The sequence below is a fragment of the Myotis nattereri genome (genome assembly GCF_964212035.1).
Source record: "Myotis nattereri genome assembly, chromosome: X".
NCBI lineage: Eukaryota > Metazoa > Chordata > Mammalia > Chiroptera > Vespertilionidae > Myotis > Myotis nattereri.
This window is the reverse complement of record NC_138078.1, coordinates 100,575,049-100,592,247: the sequence shown is the minus strand read 5'-3', so window position 1 is coordinate 100,592,247 and position 17,199 is coordinate 100,575,049. Positions and strand designations below refer to the sequence as shown.

Sequence of the window (17,199 nt, the reverse complement as noted above, 5' to 3'; positions counted from 1 at the left end):
AGATACGGGTGTACTTAAAACCCTCCTTTCTCCTAGGAGCAGCCCTTCTCCTCTAATAATTACCTAGCTCTGGTAACAGGTGGCACTTGGGAAAGTTGCACTCCCCTCAAGCAAGTGAAATATAATGAAAATGTAAAAAATAAATCCACGTAACTGTCTCTGCCCACGCAACCCCAAACCACTCATTTCATACTTCTGTCATGGGCTCACTGGTTTCCTAGGCTACCAATCTCAAGATAGCTTGCACCATGGAGCCGGTCCATTGATGAAAAGCAGCAATAATTAGGCCAAGAGGTCCCTGGAAAGCCAACCTTCCACCCAGTGAGAGCCATCCCCCAAATACTTCAGCTAGGGCTGCGCAATTTAAAGTGACTTTCAAATTACAAAACTGTCCTTAGGTCTCAAACAGCCAAGCTGCCCTGCCCTATAGAGATTGGGTGCCAACTTCATAGAACCAACATTTTTTCCCACTGCCTGAAACAAAGATGCCAGGGCAGCTTTTCTCAGGTGAGGTTGCTAAAACTGCCTTTCTGTATCTAATCCCTATTATCTTAAACCAACACCAAGCACCCAAGCTCACAGCAGCAGCCACCACCATAATACTGATGATGGTCATCATCATTATCACCATCATCACAGCTAAAATTTATTGAATGTTTACTATGTGCCAGATACTATCTTAAGTGCTTTCTTAGTATTTTTAATTTAGTCCTCACAACAGTCCTTCAGGATAGATGTGATTATTATTCCATTTTACAATTATGGAAACTTAGGCTTAGAGAGGTTAAGTAAGTTGCCCAGGGTTACACAGCCAGTTGTAGGATTTAAACCCATGCCTTTCCCATCCTAGTGTCTGAACTCTTATCCAGTGTGTCACTGCTGCCTTGAAATATGTAGTAGTAGTAGTAGTACTATGAAAAACTGCTGACATCTGTTGAGTGCTCACAGTGAGCCAGACCTTCTGCTACATGCTTGATTTAAATTATTTTATTTAATCCTTACAACAACCCTATTAGGTGGGTACTATTATTATTGACATTTTATAGATGAGTGAAATTGAGGTTGAAAGCTATTAAGTGACATGCCTAAAATCATGTGGTGATGAAGCTCAATAACAAACTCAGGAAATATGGTCCAAAGTTCAACCCACTAAACTGAACTTTCATTAGGAAAAGGAGGCTTTTCTCCTGCTCTACTTAGTCACACTCCCTGCTGTGTCCCAATCGGAACCTACAGGGTCCCAGCGAGAATCTGTCAAGTCAATGCCAATGAGGAAGCCTGTTTAGCCATTCTGTGTACCTGCCAGCAACTCGTATCTGATTAATCTAGGAAGAGATTCAAGACTCTAAAAGTCTCTCATCACCTCCTTTCCCCCTCAACCTGATTTCTGAAAAAAGTACCTCATTTCCAGCAGTGTCTGCTAATGCTCTGCCCAGAACATCTAATAAGTGTTTACCCAAGGCTCCCAGAGCCCCAGTTAAAGGCCTTAATGTGCAATCCAGCTCTGCGCCTTATTTAATCAGCACCTGAATGAAATGTCTTTTTTGCTAGCAACAGCCAGAGCACAGTCAGCCAGAGTCTTTATGCAAACACAGCTGGTCGACTGGCAAAGGCGATTCAATTCACAGGCAAAATACACCCCGAGTTTATGCCAACACTGGTGTGTGATGGAGATAGGGAGACTGAAGACATAAGGATGAAACTGGAATGGGCTCATGCTTACTTTCTCCTCCAGATAATCTTGCTTATCCCTCTTCTACCCACCTAAACACCTGCCCACAGGGCATAACTTGAACTGTTTCTGCCGGATAGGCCAATCCTCTCTAACCTCCTGGCTCCTGCCATCCATTCCCTTCCCTCAGAAACACCCAGCCCAGGACAAGACTCATCCTTTCTTCCCTCTGGCATTTCCTCCAGCAGCTACTGGAAAGGAAACACAGCCAACCAAGAGATCCCCCAAACCCTCCCCCTGCAGAAGCTCGGGCTGGCAGCAGGTCTAAGTCCCTTGACACACCATGCACTGCCAGATATGCAAGCCATGCCCTGTTTAGCTGGCAGAGACCTGAGTAAACAAAGAGGGCTGCTACCCAGAAGAGGAGGAGTCCTCCCCAAGCTTTCAAACGTAACTGCTGCACTCAAGCACCTTCGGTGCAGACTTACCCAGGTGGGTCAGTAAGGAGGGTAGCAAAACACTGATAACCCCAGTTCTCTGGGGGGGCAGGGTGGGGAAGAGGCCAAAAATGGGGCAAGGAACTGCTCACAAACATGGGCTACTGCTCAAATACATTGGGATATACCTCACCATTTGGATCAAGTCAGGGTAACAAGGCCCTTTTTAAAATTCATCCTCTGCCCCACATCCAGTTGAGTCTATGGGCCACTCACACTTCAGTATGAATCTTTGAAATGGAACTGCTTTCTTCCTAGTTCCCTCTTGAATATCACCTTCTCTGGTGGAATGGAAATTTTGAATTGTAGAAGAGATTGTTTTGGAGCTTGGAGTACTCTGGAAGGAGGCAGGTTTGCATGCAGTGGGTGGGGGAAGAGACTTGGAAGCAGGGAAGAAGGAAAAGGAAAAAGAAAGGATAGCATCACATTCTATTAGTTCTGCTGTAGACTTTAGTGGGGGCACCAACCATTCCATGAATCATTAAAAATCATTTTTCTGGTCACAGGTGGGATACCTGCTATCTCATTTTCTGTATTTAATGTCTGTCCCCTCTCATCAATGATCTGTGTGTCTGTCCTTGACAGTGTGAACCCTCCTGAGACAACACAGAGAACACTATCTCACAAGTCCTTATATCAAAGATTCATGTGCAACTGCAGTTGTCTTATTAACAGTCCAGAAATGACAGAGCATTCATTCCTACAGTTTTACTTGGTTTGTCAAGGGAAAAATAAGAACTCTGGCCCTGATAATAATATTCAAATGACTCCAAGTTACAGTTGAGACATTTTCCTATGAAAAACAAAGCAACTCTGTGCCTTTGCACATATCATTTCCTATGCCTTGAATTCTGCTCCTTCCTGCAACATCCAACAAACTCCTACTCATTCATTCACACGTGTTCATTGAAGCCTGGCCCTGTTAGAGGACTAGAATAGAAAATAAGACACACAGGATCTCCCCTCTCATGGAACTAATTTGTCTTTTTTATGATCCAGCTAAAATGTCACCTCCTCTAGGAAGATTTCCTTACTTGCACTAGGAAAAAAAGACCCTCTGTCCTCTATGCTTTGTTCAAATCTGCTGCTGTACATGTCGATCTCTTTTCTTACCTGTCTCATCTAAACTGTGAACAACACTGGGCCAAAGAATGTCTCTTATTTATCTTTGAATCTCCAGTGCCTGACACAATGTTTGACACATCATAGCACTGGATAAATGTTTGCTGAATGAATACAAAAATGAATAAATTCCAATGTCCATTTAAGAGTTCTGCAAAAACAGTTAAATTAGCATGCAATAACCATGTGTCAATATTTCCTATTGTTAGTTCCTGAAGGTCTTAGAAGCTTGAAGGAAGGGAGGGAATGTTGAAGGACTGGGAGGTGCTGAAGGACTGGCATGCCTGGCTGAAATACTCCACTGACATAATACCAGTCATCAAACAAGCTACTGGAACTGTAAAACCACCTCACAATAACTTGGGGCCCTCACCTCTAATTTCAGTCACATTTTTAACACCTATATAAACACTGAGGTTCTACCAGAAGACTAAATGCCCTTCCCACGGGGCATCATGCCAGACAGGATGAGCATTTGAACCAACTTCTCACATAAAACTTTAGCCACTAACTAGTCTCTCAAAGTAGGGTCCAAGGTTTATCAGCATCAGAATTACTCAGGAGTTTGTAATAAATGTAGATCCCCATCCTTGACCTACACTCACTCAGACTCTGTGTAGAAAGCCAGGGCTCTGCATTATAACCAGCTTTCAAGGGGATCTTTCAAAAGAAAGTTCAAGAATCACTGCTCTCCACACCCATAGTTCTTCACGTCCACTCAGCCAGTTCCTGGCAGAAGAGGAGCACCTGAGACAAAAAACTCTCAATTTAATAAACGAAAAGAAAGACCAGTCATGTGTTAAAAATCAATGGGGGTCCTAACCGGTTTGGCTCAGTGGATAGAGCACCGACCTGTGGACTGAAAGGTCCCAGGTTCGATTCCAGTCAAGGGCATGTACCTTGGTTGCGGGCACATCCCCAGTAGGGGGTGTGCAGGAGGCAGCTGATCAATGTTTCTCTCTCATCGATGTTTCTCTCTATCCCTCTCCCTTCCTCTCTGTAAAAAATCAATAAAATATATTTTAAAAAAATAATCTACTTTAAAAAAACATCAATGGGGGTTGGGGATCCTTTTACAACATGTACCTATAACAAATCATCATGTTTTACCCTTTAAATATCTCACAATTGCTTGACCAGCATGGCTCAGTGGTTGAGCATCGGCCTATGAACCAGGAGGTCATGGCTCAATTCCCAGTTAGGGCAAATGCCCAGGTTGCAGGCTCGATCCCCAGTGTGGGGCATGCAGGAGGCAGTTGACAAATTATTCTCATCATTGATGTTTCTATCTCTCGCTCCCTCTCCAATCCTCTCTGAAATCAATAAAAATATATTTAAAAAAATAAATATCTCACAATTTCATTTGTCAAGTATACTTCAATAAAGTGAAAAAATGAACATTAAAAAAGACATGAAAAACCAGGAGAAGTTGAGAAACTTGGCTGTTCTTGCAGAGGGTATTTTAATGAGGCATGATGACAATGAGCTACCCACTGAAAAATACAGAAGAGGAAAAAGATGGGAAGTACGTCACTAGCCTAATAACACTATTTAAAAATTTATATGATATTAAAAAGGACAAAAAGAAAGTAGGTATTGTCCAGATATCTACCAGGGGATTAATACCAAGATCCAACAGCATAATTTCCTCTTTGGGATGAAAGGGAACGGATACTTCAGGCAGAAAATGGGCTGCAGTTCTAATAACTAGCTCTTTGTGATGGAAATTCAACAAAAAGATGTGTGAGCTGGAGCCGAAAGTGCCTCTCTACTCTGGTTATTTCAAAAAAACCGACAGGATATTTTCCTAATGGCACAAGGAGACATAGGAACCATGCCCATGAGACCTCAGGAGAACAAACAGGGCCACCAGAGGGAAAAGAAAACAGGGAATTATGAAATCAGCTCTGTCAGTCCATCAGCATTTTCTAGGCACACATTAAACAATTAATGTGCATGTATATATTTATTGTATTAAGCTCTGCAGGGAATTACAAAGAAAAAGAAGCACTATTCCTTTCAGGTAAAAAAAAAAAAAAAAGTATTCCTGCTCATGGTAGAGGATAAACAAATGTGCAAAAACAAGCAACTCAGCCAAACACTTACAGAATTACCTAAGGTATACTTTAAAGAATCAAATAGTCTGAGGAATATTCAGAGCGTTCAGAAAGGAAAAAAAATGGTGTTACTAAAATAACTGGAATAACTAGAGTCGGGTCAAGGTCATTTGAAAAGTTTCATAGAGGAGAAGCCTCAGAAGAGTATCTACGGAGGGGAGGAAAACATGATAAAGCCCATAATGACAATGACAAAGGTGCCACTTTATGTCAAAGGAACAAAAATTCAGGGACCCTGAGGATTACCCCCTGAATAGGAGCCTGCAACATACTGTAACTCAAAAGCAAGCCCCATGATGGGTTATACTAACAGGTGCATGGCGAGCGAAGGCTGGCTAGTACATCTTTCCTCTTACTAGCCGTGGGCTGGGCCTCTAGTAAGTTTCAGCATCCAGTTTTATAAACTGTGCATTAGAAGGGTATGCAGGCACAGGCCAGGATCCAGAGAAAAGCGACAGAAAGGATTAGAGGAATGGATTCTAATAGCTATCAAAGATGAAAAGGAATTGAGGTGTGTTAGTTTCTGAGTCAGAGGTAAAAATACATTGGGCATCTGCCGGCTTTGGTCAGCTTTGCCCAGTTTCTCTGTTTAAGTGACCTCATAGTTATTCAGAGGATTAAAATGCTTTGTTTGCTTGGGGCCCATTTCATGGAGAAGATAGAGATAGGAAAGGGTTAAATAATTTGCCCAGGTTCCCTAGCAAGCCATGAGCAGAACTAGCATCATAATTTTAAATCCCAGGGCTGTCTGTGGGCTGTTTAATCCACCAATGCACATCATTTCTCTTTATAATGGATGCCCCCAAAAGACTGTAACAATGAAAGATGGAAAAATTCTCTACAAATTTCCATGGGGGAAAAAATAAAACAAACTAAAAAGAAATGTCATGCCTCACTGCTGAGGCCCATATAAACATCATCCTCTTGTGTCCCCCTAGACTGATGGGACAGGACACAGTCCATCTGATAAGCTATCAGCAGATGACTGGATCTCTCGTTGTACCCATTACCCATCAGATGTCAATTCCAAGCAGGGGCCCTTATGAGCGCTCTAGACAGCAGATGGAGATGGGGAGATGTAGCTGGTCTGAAGTCAAGGAGTGGGGTAGGGAAGCTAGTTCTCAAATCCATCAGGTTTTCTGTAAAACAAATTCATCACCGAGCAAATGAAACATACTGGAGTATATTTAGCTTATTCCCAAAGTTGCCACAAAAAAGCTCAGAACTGTTTTGAGTATGTGCCATTCTATACTTTCAGCAAGGAGGAAAAAGTAAGCAAATCAAAAGGTGAACCAGAAGCAGGTAAGCTATATTTGGAGGAAATCAGATTTCTAATATATTGTAAAGAAGACATGAAATCAAATAGCAAATGGCAACTCCAAAAAAGAATGGGGTGCACTCAGTATTACTGGCTAAAAAACAGTGGCTTGGGGCTATGGGGATCATAGCATCAATTATTTGCCAAATGTCCAGCCTGGATCCAGCTTGCCTTATGTACATACAACACTGAGGACTAAATGGCATTTATTGTGCCTCACTAAGTTCAGTGTCCCATCAGGAGATGTTGACACAGACACATACAGAACCAACAGCAATTGGACAATTGGATAAGACATTCCAAATGGGATCTTTCTGTTAAGTTTCTGAAGCAGAGACAATATAACTTATGCAAGGGAAATAAAGGGCCACTAATTTAGGATAACTGGTCTTTACAGATACAATCAATCAAGGGCATTTTAACCCTTCTGCTGAGAAATTGTAGGTTTGGGGGTTTAAATAGCTATGAGAATCTCTTCCTGCTAAAGCCAGCTTGCCACTGTGGCAGCTCAGTTCTTAAGCCACCTCTGCCACTAACGTGGCTGGGTGATTTTTAGTAAACAGCGTAATCACTCAGTAAATTCATTTCCTGTCACCCACACCTGCCAAAATAATATGCACAAAGGGACTAGCTATGCTTGAAGAAATACTTATTGGTGTGATTGGTAAATGCCACTGATATTCAGCAAGGAGTTTAAGGATGGTGCTGCTTTGCTGATCCTGAGAATGTGAGATGGTGCTGCTTCAATCATATATTTGTAAACCTCTATCAGTCCACAGTCCCAGGGCCTTTGAGAAATCAGACAAGACCAAAAAGAAACTTGACACCAGGAGTAATAATCAAGACCAGACTCAAGCACAAAAACTGCCTTCCTTATGCTTCTAAAGTTGGCAATGTGGCCAAGAGGAGGATGTGTGTAACGAGGTTTTGGGAATACATATTTTATAAATTGTAAAATGGGAGATGAGGTGACTAACCAACTTCTCTCTAACTCTTCTATTTCCTGGCCTAAAGCAATACCATCCTTTATAGACAAACTTGCACTCACTGAGGAACAAGGTCTTTCTATAAAGCTAAAATTTAGTCATCCTGTTGCAAGACACACATCAGAAATGTTTCTGCTAAGCTCTCCCTTTTATTTCAGCTAATGTCTCCCCTTCCTAATCAGGACATTTGAACTCCATATAATTTACTGCCAAAATATAGATTAATTCAGCTAATTCACTTGCCAAAGTATTTCTTTGTACTCAACCTCTCCTTTTGGAATATACACAGTCACGGGAAACATTTTAACATCTCTTTCTCCAGGTCCAAGTTATTCTATCATAACCCTAAATAAAACAAGATATGTGAAAGTGCCTTAAAATAAACAGTAAAGTGCTAGATAAATGTAAGGTAATATTAACCATACTTACTATCATTAGTCATTGCTGCAACCAAGTCAGCAAACTGCTTCCAACCATCTGTTGTGAATTTTTTAAAGGACTTTATATAAGTTTTTAAGATACACACATTCATGCTTCCCAGGAAGAACCATAGGTAGGATATGGAACATTGGAGTCATCAAAGACTAGGTCCCCTGGTAGGCCAGAGGTTACTATTTAAATGACACAAAGCAGTGACTTAAGAGTAAAGGACAGAGGAGTCTACTCCAAGGTAGGCCCAAGTCTTCCTCAGCATGACTCTGTTCAGAGCTTGAGCTAAGCCCAGGGCAATAGAAAATGCACAGGTGACAGGAATCAGTCCATACTCCCCCAAACATCCATCTCTCTGCAGCAACCAGCTCTAAGTGCCATCATCTACATATATCCCCAAGAGTGACCGGGTCAGGTTGACTTTACTGGGGAGACAGAGGTAGCAGCAACAGATGAACAAGGATGAAAAGATGAACAAGTCCATCTGACTTAGTTTCCTTTTTCCAACCATGGAGGCCAAAAGCATTTCTAGAATAGTTAGCTATCTGTTGCATCCCCCAGCCACTGCTTAATAGAGAAAAGGACCACAGAACATAGGCTGTCAACAGCTAGGAGTAAAAATTGTCTCATTTTGCAGATGGGCAAACTAAGGTCCAGGAAGAATACTCTCCCCAGTCACACAACTAATTAATGCCAGAACTAAGTCTCCAGACTCTTCTAAAAGCCTCTAAAAACCTTTCCACTAAAAACCATGGTACTGCCAGGTTTGACATCATCACACCAGCAGCAGCCCGTCGGGCTGAATTTAGTCCTTTGTTGACCTTCTAGATATGTGGCTGCCAGAGGCCTCAAGACCCTTTTGTGGAAGAGGTACCCTCTGACCTTCACCACCTGCCGTCCAAAAAAAAGCACTCCTGTCCCAAGAGCCTCTTGCAGCAGTGGTTGAGATGCGTTGTTTTCTCTCATTAACAAACAGGCCATTCATAAATAAATTTTTAAAAAAAGAAGAAGAAGAGGAAGAATGAAAGAAAAAAAAGAAAGAGGACTGGCTCAAATTTACACAGAAGGTCTAGCTGGGAGAGCCCTGGGCTTCCTATGACTAGCATCACTTCCCAAGAAGCCTTTTCTCATAAAAAAAAAAATGTTGCCCCCTCCAGCCCTGCTCAATGATGAAAGCCACCCAATCAATAACAGGCTCTTTATTACAAAGCTATCTGCACCTCTTTGCCACACCTGCAAAATGGGAAGGGCTTGAGGCCATTTACCACATTTTACAGATAGGAAAGCTGAGGCCAAGGACCTGCAATCAAGGAGCTCCTAGAACAAAGAGGTAACCAGCTAGTGAGCCTCAAGTAGGCATTGTCATGCTGATCAGCCTCAGCCTCCCCACAGAGACTGCCCTATTTCACTGCCAGCTTGCCATCCCAAAGACCAACCCAGAGGATAATTCACCTTTTGGCTGCAGGCAAGTGACCACCCTATCCCTAGGCACTCCACAAGTAAAATGGAGATAATAATCTTAACCTTAACCTCCTGCCCCATATAGGGCTGTTCACAAGTCTCCTGAGAATAACCTACAAATACAAATGCAATAAAGATTCTAATGACAGGCTTCAAAACTGTTTCTGAATAAAACATACCAAGTTTTCCACAGCCCGAAATTTACAAAGGATTTGTTTCCCTTTCTCCTCTTCCTTCTCCTCTGTGATTTTATAGTTTCATAACATCTCCTCACACAGGCTGAGTACAGAAAGATATTCTCACTCTTGGTCTTCAACCAGATTATTTTTATGTATCTGACACTTTCCTTTTTAATCCAGTTTGTTTTTCTTAATACAGCTAATAGGAGGTAAAGAAATCAGCTCTCTGAGTGTCCCTGGACCATGACCACAGACGATAGGATAAGAATGATAAGATAAAGAGGTTTGCAAAAAAAAAAATAAATACCCTTTCACCAGAATAGAAATCACCAGCCCAATGTTCTCGAGTCAGCCTGGGGCCTGTTTCAGAGAGCACTTAGTAGGAGCTTGGTGCTGCTCCAAACCCTCAGAATTCAAAAGCAGACCTCACCCTGAGAGTACAAACTCCCAAATGAAAGAATAATTAAGGGAAACCTGTAAAAGTATTTCCCAAAAGTACCCTAGTAGAGACAAGGAACCTTATTTAACCACCTCCAGTAAAGAATGTCACCAGGCCTCTGGGGATTAACTGTGACAGAGAGCATGGGGGCTGGGCCAGGTCTCCAGATGTGATTCAGAAAGGGCACCTGGCTGGGGCTGGACTTCCTGCTTGTGAAAGGCCCCAGCAGGGCTGGGAGGGACAGGCAGCCAGCCTGAGTGCCAGTGGGTTCTGGTGCTACGTTCCTTCCCTCCACTGTGAGGCTGATGCATTGTGCAAAGGTGAAAGAAAGCCAGTCTGAAATATGCACAAAAACAGATCTTTGGAAAATCATTTTAAAGGTCCCACTTCCCGAGGGGATGAGGTGCTGTACACGGCCGAGTGTCCTGAGCACACTAATGACTCTTATCACTAAGGCTGCCCAGGAAAAAGTCAACAAACTCACATGCATCATGGTGACCAGGTGACAGGGGTTGAGCAGGTAGATGACGGTCTTGGTGGCGAACTTAAAGCCCACCTCCACCCCGAAGGTCAGGCACAGGGCTACTAAGAGCAGATTCTTGCTCAGGCTCTCCTTGCCTTCCTCTGGCCGCTGGGTCACCTGCTCTGGCTGGCAGCCATGGTCACCCCTACCGTCCTCCTTCGTCTGCCTCAGGATGTGCCGCAGGGCCACCAGGATCTCCAACAGGGCCAGGGTCAGGACCACCACACTTTCCAGCAGCCGCTGCTGCCAAGAGAGGAAGGCAGCACAGTCGGGGCCCCCATTGCCTGCAAAGCTGGGGTCCACGCCCCCATAGAGCCAGTCCAGAAGAGTTTGGTAGCTATACCGGGACATGATGCAAAGTGGCTCCCCTCGACCACCGTGCGGGAAGCAAGAGTGAGATGGAACACAAGCCCAGAGAGTTGCCCGGGTGGTGGGACATGTACGGAGGGCACACCCGCACACCCGCACTCCCCTCCAGACACCCCAGACACCGGGGCACCGAGAGCAGGGGAGGGGAAGCTACACGCGAGGCCCGGGGCAAAGTGCTGGCTCTAACTTGTCCCCACGGCTGTCTGGGGAGCCCCCCGCGCTTCTCCAGTGGCCACCAACGAGGCAGGGTTGAAACGAGCCGTTGGCCAATCTAAAAGGAAGGAGAGGAAAAAAAAAAAAGGTCTCAAAGAGGCAATTGCATCGGGAATTACGAAGCGGGGAAGGGTAACTAGCGAGGGAAGAAAAGGGGAACCGGGGCAGTGGCGAAGCAAGCAGGGGTCAGGGCAAGTCAGAGACCGAGAGGTTCGGGGCCGAGGGGACCCCGCAGTGCCTCGGGAGCGAACCGGGGGGGGGGGGAGGGCGGGGGTGACGGGGGTGAGAGCGAGGGAACACGCGGAGGCCAGGAGAGGAGCTAGCGGGGCTGGGCAGGCGGGGAGGGCGACAGGGATGGCAGGGACGCCGGACTCCTCCTTTCACACACTCGCCACAGGGGATCGCTTACTCCGGCAACCGCGTGGCCTTCTCTGCCCCCAGCTAGCAACTTCGCTGCGGTCGGGTTCCTCCGGCCAATTTAGAGCCCTCCGGGTCCAGCCTCCCGCCCCCGGGTACACCCCCAAGCCCCCAACTCCACCCCCGGCTCCCGCCCTCCGGGCAGCACCTCCTCCAGCCCGCGGCCCGCCCGGGACCAGCCCCTTCGCGCGGGCAGCGGCGGGAGGAAGCCGGCAGGGAAAGAGGGAGGGAGGGAGAGAGGTAGGAGGGAGGCCGGGCCGGCCAGGGGCTGGGCTACAGCCGGCCCCCTCCCTCCAACCAGGCGCCGCATCTTCCCGCGCCTCCCGCCCGGCCCCAGGAACCGGCAGCCGCGGACCTTGGGGCTCCACTCACCGGCAGCTCGGCCCGCGGCCCCGGCTCGGGCCACCTCTCGGCTCCCGAGTTCCCTGCGCCCCGGCGCTCGGCTTCCCGGGCGGCCGCCGCCGCCGCCGCCGCCGCGCACGGCTCCTCCTCCCGTCTTCCTCCCCCTGCAGCCGCTGCGCTCGCTTCCTCCTTCTTCCCCTCTCTCTCCTCCCCCTCGCCGCCGCTGCCTCCTCCGGTACTGCTCAGCCTCGCGCCCCCCAGTCCTCCACGCTCGCTGGCCACGACTCCCCCGCCTCGCCTCCTTCCCTCCTCGGGCCCCCTCGCACCCGCCACCGCCACCCCCAGTCACACCTCCCACCTTGCTTCTGGTCGGCTCTCCCTCCCCTCTTCTTCCTCCGGGCTCAATCTCCGCCTCCTTCCCCTCCTTCCTTGGCCTGCCTCGTATTCTGCACTCTTGGAGCCTGCAAGCGGGCACATCCACCTTCCTTCCCCAAAGGGTGCTGAAGGCGCCTCCTTCTGTGAAGCCTTTTGACTGACTCCACATCCTGCGACTAGCTTCTCCCGGCACGTCTCTGGGCACTGGGTACTTAGTAGGCACTTAGCCGGCCCCCCTTAAGTTCTCCAGGGGCTGAAGTCTAGTGCTGAGTAGCTGGGCCAGCTTTCCTTTGGAGTGTTGGCTGAGTCTGGCCTTCTCCTGGAGTCTCCTCCTATTTGCACTGAAATAGTAGACTCCTGTTTGCCCTAGGATAGTGCAGGACCAGGATGGCAGCTTCATTTCTAGCTACAGCCCCACTCCTCACACTTCAGTGCCTAGGACACGGGCTTCTAGTCATTCTTTTCCCTGCTCTTCCCCCTCCTGCTTGGATCTGGTATTTCTCTCACTTTACCCTGGGCTGCACAGCGCACCTCTGCCACTCCCTCTCCAGGCGCACCTTCTCCCCTTTCTCCTATAATGCCTTCAATCGGAGGAGACTTGCTGGACCAAAAGAAAATTCCCCTGACCTCTTTCACTCCTTCCTCCTTGGAAGGTAGCAGCTGCTTTCCAAACTGTAATACACTTGGCACTTGGTGAAGATTCCTGACACTGAAAGGCCTGCCAGGACAATGTGGGTGTGGGAGGGGCCCAAGAATCGGTAAGGACATCTGATTGAAACAGGGCCCTCTCTCACCTGCTGCTTTCTATCCATAGTCTATGGCTTGCTTTTCTTGGGATAAAGAAACAGGAAAAGGATCTTCTTAAACTCTACCTCATGTTGATTTAATATTCATTGAAGACTTACAATGAGTTAGGAGAATATCCAGAAAAACACAGCAAGGTACCTTGCCTAGGAAACACTTTGGGGTGTTGGCTGCAAGCCAGACTCAAAATATAAAATAAAATCTGCTGTATTATCAGGCCATTGTCCTCCCATCCTTTCTAAGTTTGGTTATAGCCTCAGAGCCAGGTAGCCTGGTCTAATTCCAAGCTTTTGTACAGAATCTACCATAGGCTGGATGCTCTTCAAATGCTCATTAATAAAGAACAACCACGCCCTGGCTCAGTGTACGGAGTAGGCCTGCACACAGGTTGGGGGTTTGATTCCTGGTCAGGGGCATATATGCGGGAGGCAACCAATCTCTCTCTCTCTCTCTCTCTCTCTCTCTCTCTCTCTCTCTCTCCTCCCCTTTCTTCTCCCCCTCCCTTCCACTCTATTTAAAAGCATTGGGAAAATATCCTCAGGTGAGGATTTAAATCTTTTAAAAAATATATAAATAAAGAACAACCACAAACAAGCAATGATTCAGAGGCTCTCTTATTCATTCCCCTTAGGTGTTGTGTTAAATACTCTGCAACCTAACCAGGAACATTAAGGATAAAGCTGTGGAGCTCCTGGCAATAACATGCAGCATCCGGAGACCTCAAGTTCCTATGTTGAAGTAAACAAGAATGAGGTGTGAAAAGTAATATAAATGGAACCACTTTTTTTTAGTTTTTATTTACTGATTTGAGAGAGAATCATCAATTTGTTGTTCTACTTATTTATGCATTCATTGGTTGATTCTTGTATGTGCCTTGATTGGAGTTCAAACCTACAACCTTGGTGTATGAGACAATGCTCTATAACCAACTGAATTACCTGGCGAGGGCTAAATGGAGCCACTTTAAAATGGAGTTGGAGTTTCCATTCCGAGGAGCTGCCTTTCATATCTTACTCTTCAAACTTTTGGAATGATAAAACTGGGCAAAATAACCTTTGACTGGACCTAAAGCAGCATTATACAGTGGGGCCTTGACTTACGAGTTTAATTCGTTCCATGACGGAGGTCATAACTCAAATTACTCGTATGTCAAATCAAAAAGTGAGCGAGTGAGGCACGTGATGCTGGGCTGATGTTGTGGCGTTCACTGTGACGTTCGCTGCACCAACTAGCGGTGGGGTATCTGAAGCTGGCTCATAACCCGAATTTTAGCTCGCAACTCAAAGCAAAAAATTGGCCGAGAGACGGCTCGTATCTTGAAAAACTCGTTAGTCGGGACAATCGTAAGTCAAGGCCCCACTGTATTCCAAACAACTGTTTGCAAAGATAACAAGAAAGCAGACATTTATGACCATGGGATTGAAAATTAAAGACCTTCTTTAGAATTAGTATCACTATTTTAGCTTATCTTCACTTATAGAAATGCCTTCCTTTTATTCCTGTAATTGTTCCCTTTCTCATAAATGCCCCCCTTCACCTCCTATTCCGAATGCTATTTGAATAACTGCCAGAATCAGTGCTTCCCGAATAGCTATTCTTTTGGATCTCAAATAAATGCTTGTTTCTCTCACTTCGGCCTTTTATTTTAGGTTAACAGGCTAGAGTCTAGCGACTCTCAGCCTGTGGGTCGCGACCCCTTTGGGGGTCGAACGACACTTTCACAGGGATCACCTAAATACATCCTGCATATCAGATATTTACATTATGATTCATAACAGTAGCAAAATTGCAGTTATGAAGTAGCAACGAAAATAATTTTATGGTTGGGGGTCACTACAACATGAAGAGCTATATTAAAGGGTCCTGGCATTAGGAAGGTTGAGAACCACTGGGCTAGACCAACTCAATAAATGGCTTCATTAATCCCTCCAATTTCCATGCTGAACTTCAGTTGGGAATTTGGCCTATCGAGTCCTTGTTTTTACAAAATGACTGTCTTTAAATGACTGTAGCCAGGCCGACTTTCTCATCTGAGCCACAAATTATTCTTTTTTCATAGGTAGAATCACCAAGTGTTTTTATAATTCGATTTATGTCTTTTACTTGCTGCAATTTATTCAACCTCTCTGTACCTCAATTTCTATGTATTAAATGAAGGGTTGTTAATGATCTACTGTTCAATTCCTAGGATTATTCACATTTAAGTAAGTTGAATTATATAGAACGGTATGTAGTATCTGGTGCATAGAAAGTACTCAGTAATGCTACCCATTATTTTACCCAGCTCTGCATCTGCTCATGCATGCACATACATTCACACTCAAATTCAGTGCCCTCCCCACATCTGTATAAACAGTCCTACCCATCCTTCTAACCCCAAGTGAAACTGCAGTCTCCTAAACCCCACCCCCAGTTCCCAGAGCTCTCTGCCTCCTCTGAACTTCTATAGCAGTTATTGCCTGCACTACTCATTCTATTCTGAATCACATACTGCCTTCCATTGTTCTCTCATTGTTAGTCCTGTCTCCCACACTCAGCTCTTTGACAGCAGGGAATGGTTCTTAATTTTTTCTAAACCCCCCACAGCACCTAGCAGATTGGTAAAGATAGTAGGTAGTAGACAAATACTAGGAGATTGTTGTCCCCATAGAGTTCAGTTCAAACAATAATTGAACTGAAAGACTGTGTCGAATTTTAGAATCTCAAAAAGCTTCACACAAATGTCCTGATCATTTTCTTGCTGGGACACAGGCCAGAGGCTTCTTGTCTCCAAACAGTAACAAGAGCAAATGAGCTTTGCTTTTTAAGAGGAGCCTTGCAGAGCACATGAAAAGGAAACCTGGAATACAGGCTCCGTTCAGACAGACCTTGGGGAGAATCATCTCTCTCTGTTTCAGTGTATTCAGATAAAATGAAGGGGTTGGACTAGAATGGTTTCTAAGATACCTGCTGGCCCTAATATTCTATGATTCTAGGAACTCAGCCTTCCCACTTTTCATCCAAGTCATGTTTGAATCTTAAAGCAGAAAGCTGATCTACCTGGCTTGGTGACCTGAGCCACCTTTCTGCCTATAAACAAGGCCCTAAATTCCTTTGTCCAAAGTACCTTCCCAGTTATGAGCTCAGCTGACCTCCTGTGAAGTCCAAAGTGTCAAAATTATTATCACAGAAAAAATGAAGCTCAGAGAGGTAAAGTGACTTGCCTAAGATCACACAAGTTAGTGGCAGAGTGAGAACTAGAATTTGAGGTTCAACAGCATGGGCTTGCTCTTTGACTTGGCCATCTGATCTTTTCTACTCCTGCACTTCATATCCTTTGAGACTTCTCCTGCCCCCTCTACCCCAGTCTAACCTGAAAGTCAAATTCATACATGATCAACCACAAGCAAAAACCAATGCATAATCCTGATATATCAAGTGTTATCAGTAAAAATAAACCTCATGTGTATGGAGGAGAATGAAGAGAGAAGCTTTTGTCTTGCTCTATCTGCTTAGTGCTTTTTTACCCACAATCATTCAACACCAGCATTCATTTTTAACCATAATTTAACATTTCAATTAAGCAATAAAGTTTGTGTATTTTGCCATAACTGGCTTGGCTCAGTGGATAGAGCACCGGCCTGCGGACTGAAAGGTCCCAGGTTTGATTCCGGTCAAGGGCATGTACCTTGGTTGCGGGCACATCCCCAGTAGGAGGTGTGCAGGAGGCGGCTGATCGATGTTTCTCGCTCATCGATGTTTCTAACTCTCTATCCCTCTCCCTTCCTCTCTGTAAAAAATCAATAAAATATATATTTAAAAAAAAAGTTTGTGTATTCTGCATTCTCTCAAGGCTATAGCCAACTCCCTGTTTTCTTGAGTATGTAAATAAAGTTGGGTGTTTTCACTTCTTATCTAGCCTTTTTTTTTACAACTTAGAGCCACCTGTTTCAGGAG

The 17,199-nt window shown here is 45.3% G+C and overlaps 1 protein-coding gene across 1 annotated transcript in view; it reads right to left on the bottom strand.

The window, feature by feature from the left end:
• The window catches only part of TMEM164 (transmembrane protein 164), a 214,079-nt gene extending 201,833 nt beyond the window's left edge, over positions 1-12,246 (bottom strand). Inside the window, exons 1-2 of the mRNA XM_081115373.1 lie at positions 12,115-12,246; positions 10,705-11,383 (exon numbers count right to left, since the gene is read on the bottom strand). Coding sequence (XP_080971499.1) covers positions 10,705-11,094 — 390 coding nt within the window. The 5' untranslated portion in view covers positions 11,095-11,383; positions 12,115-12,246. The remainder of the gene's footprint in view (positions 1-10,704; positions 11,384-12,114) is intronic.
• Positions 12,247-17,199: the final 4,953 nt, after the last annotated feature.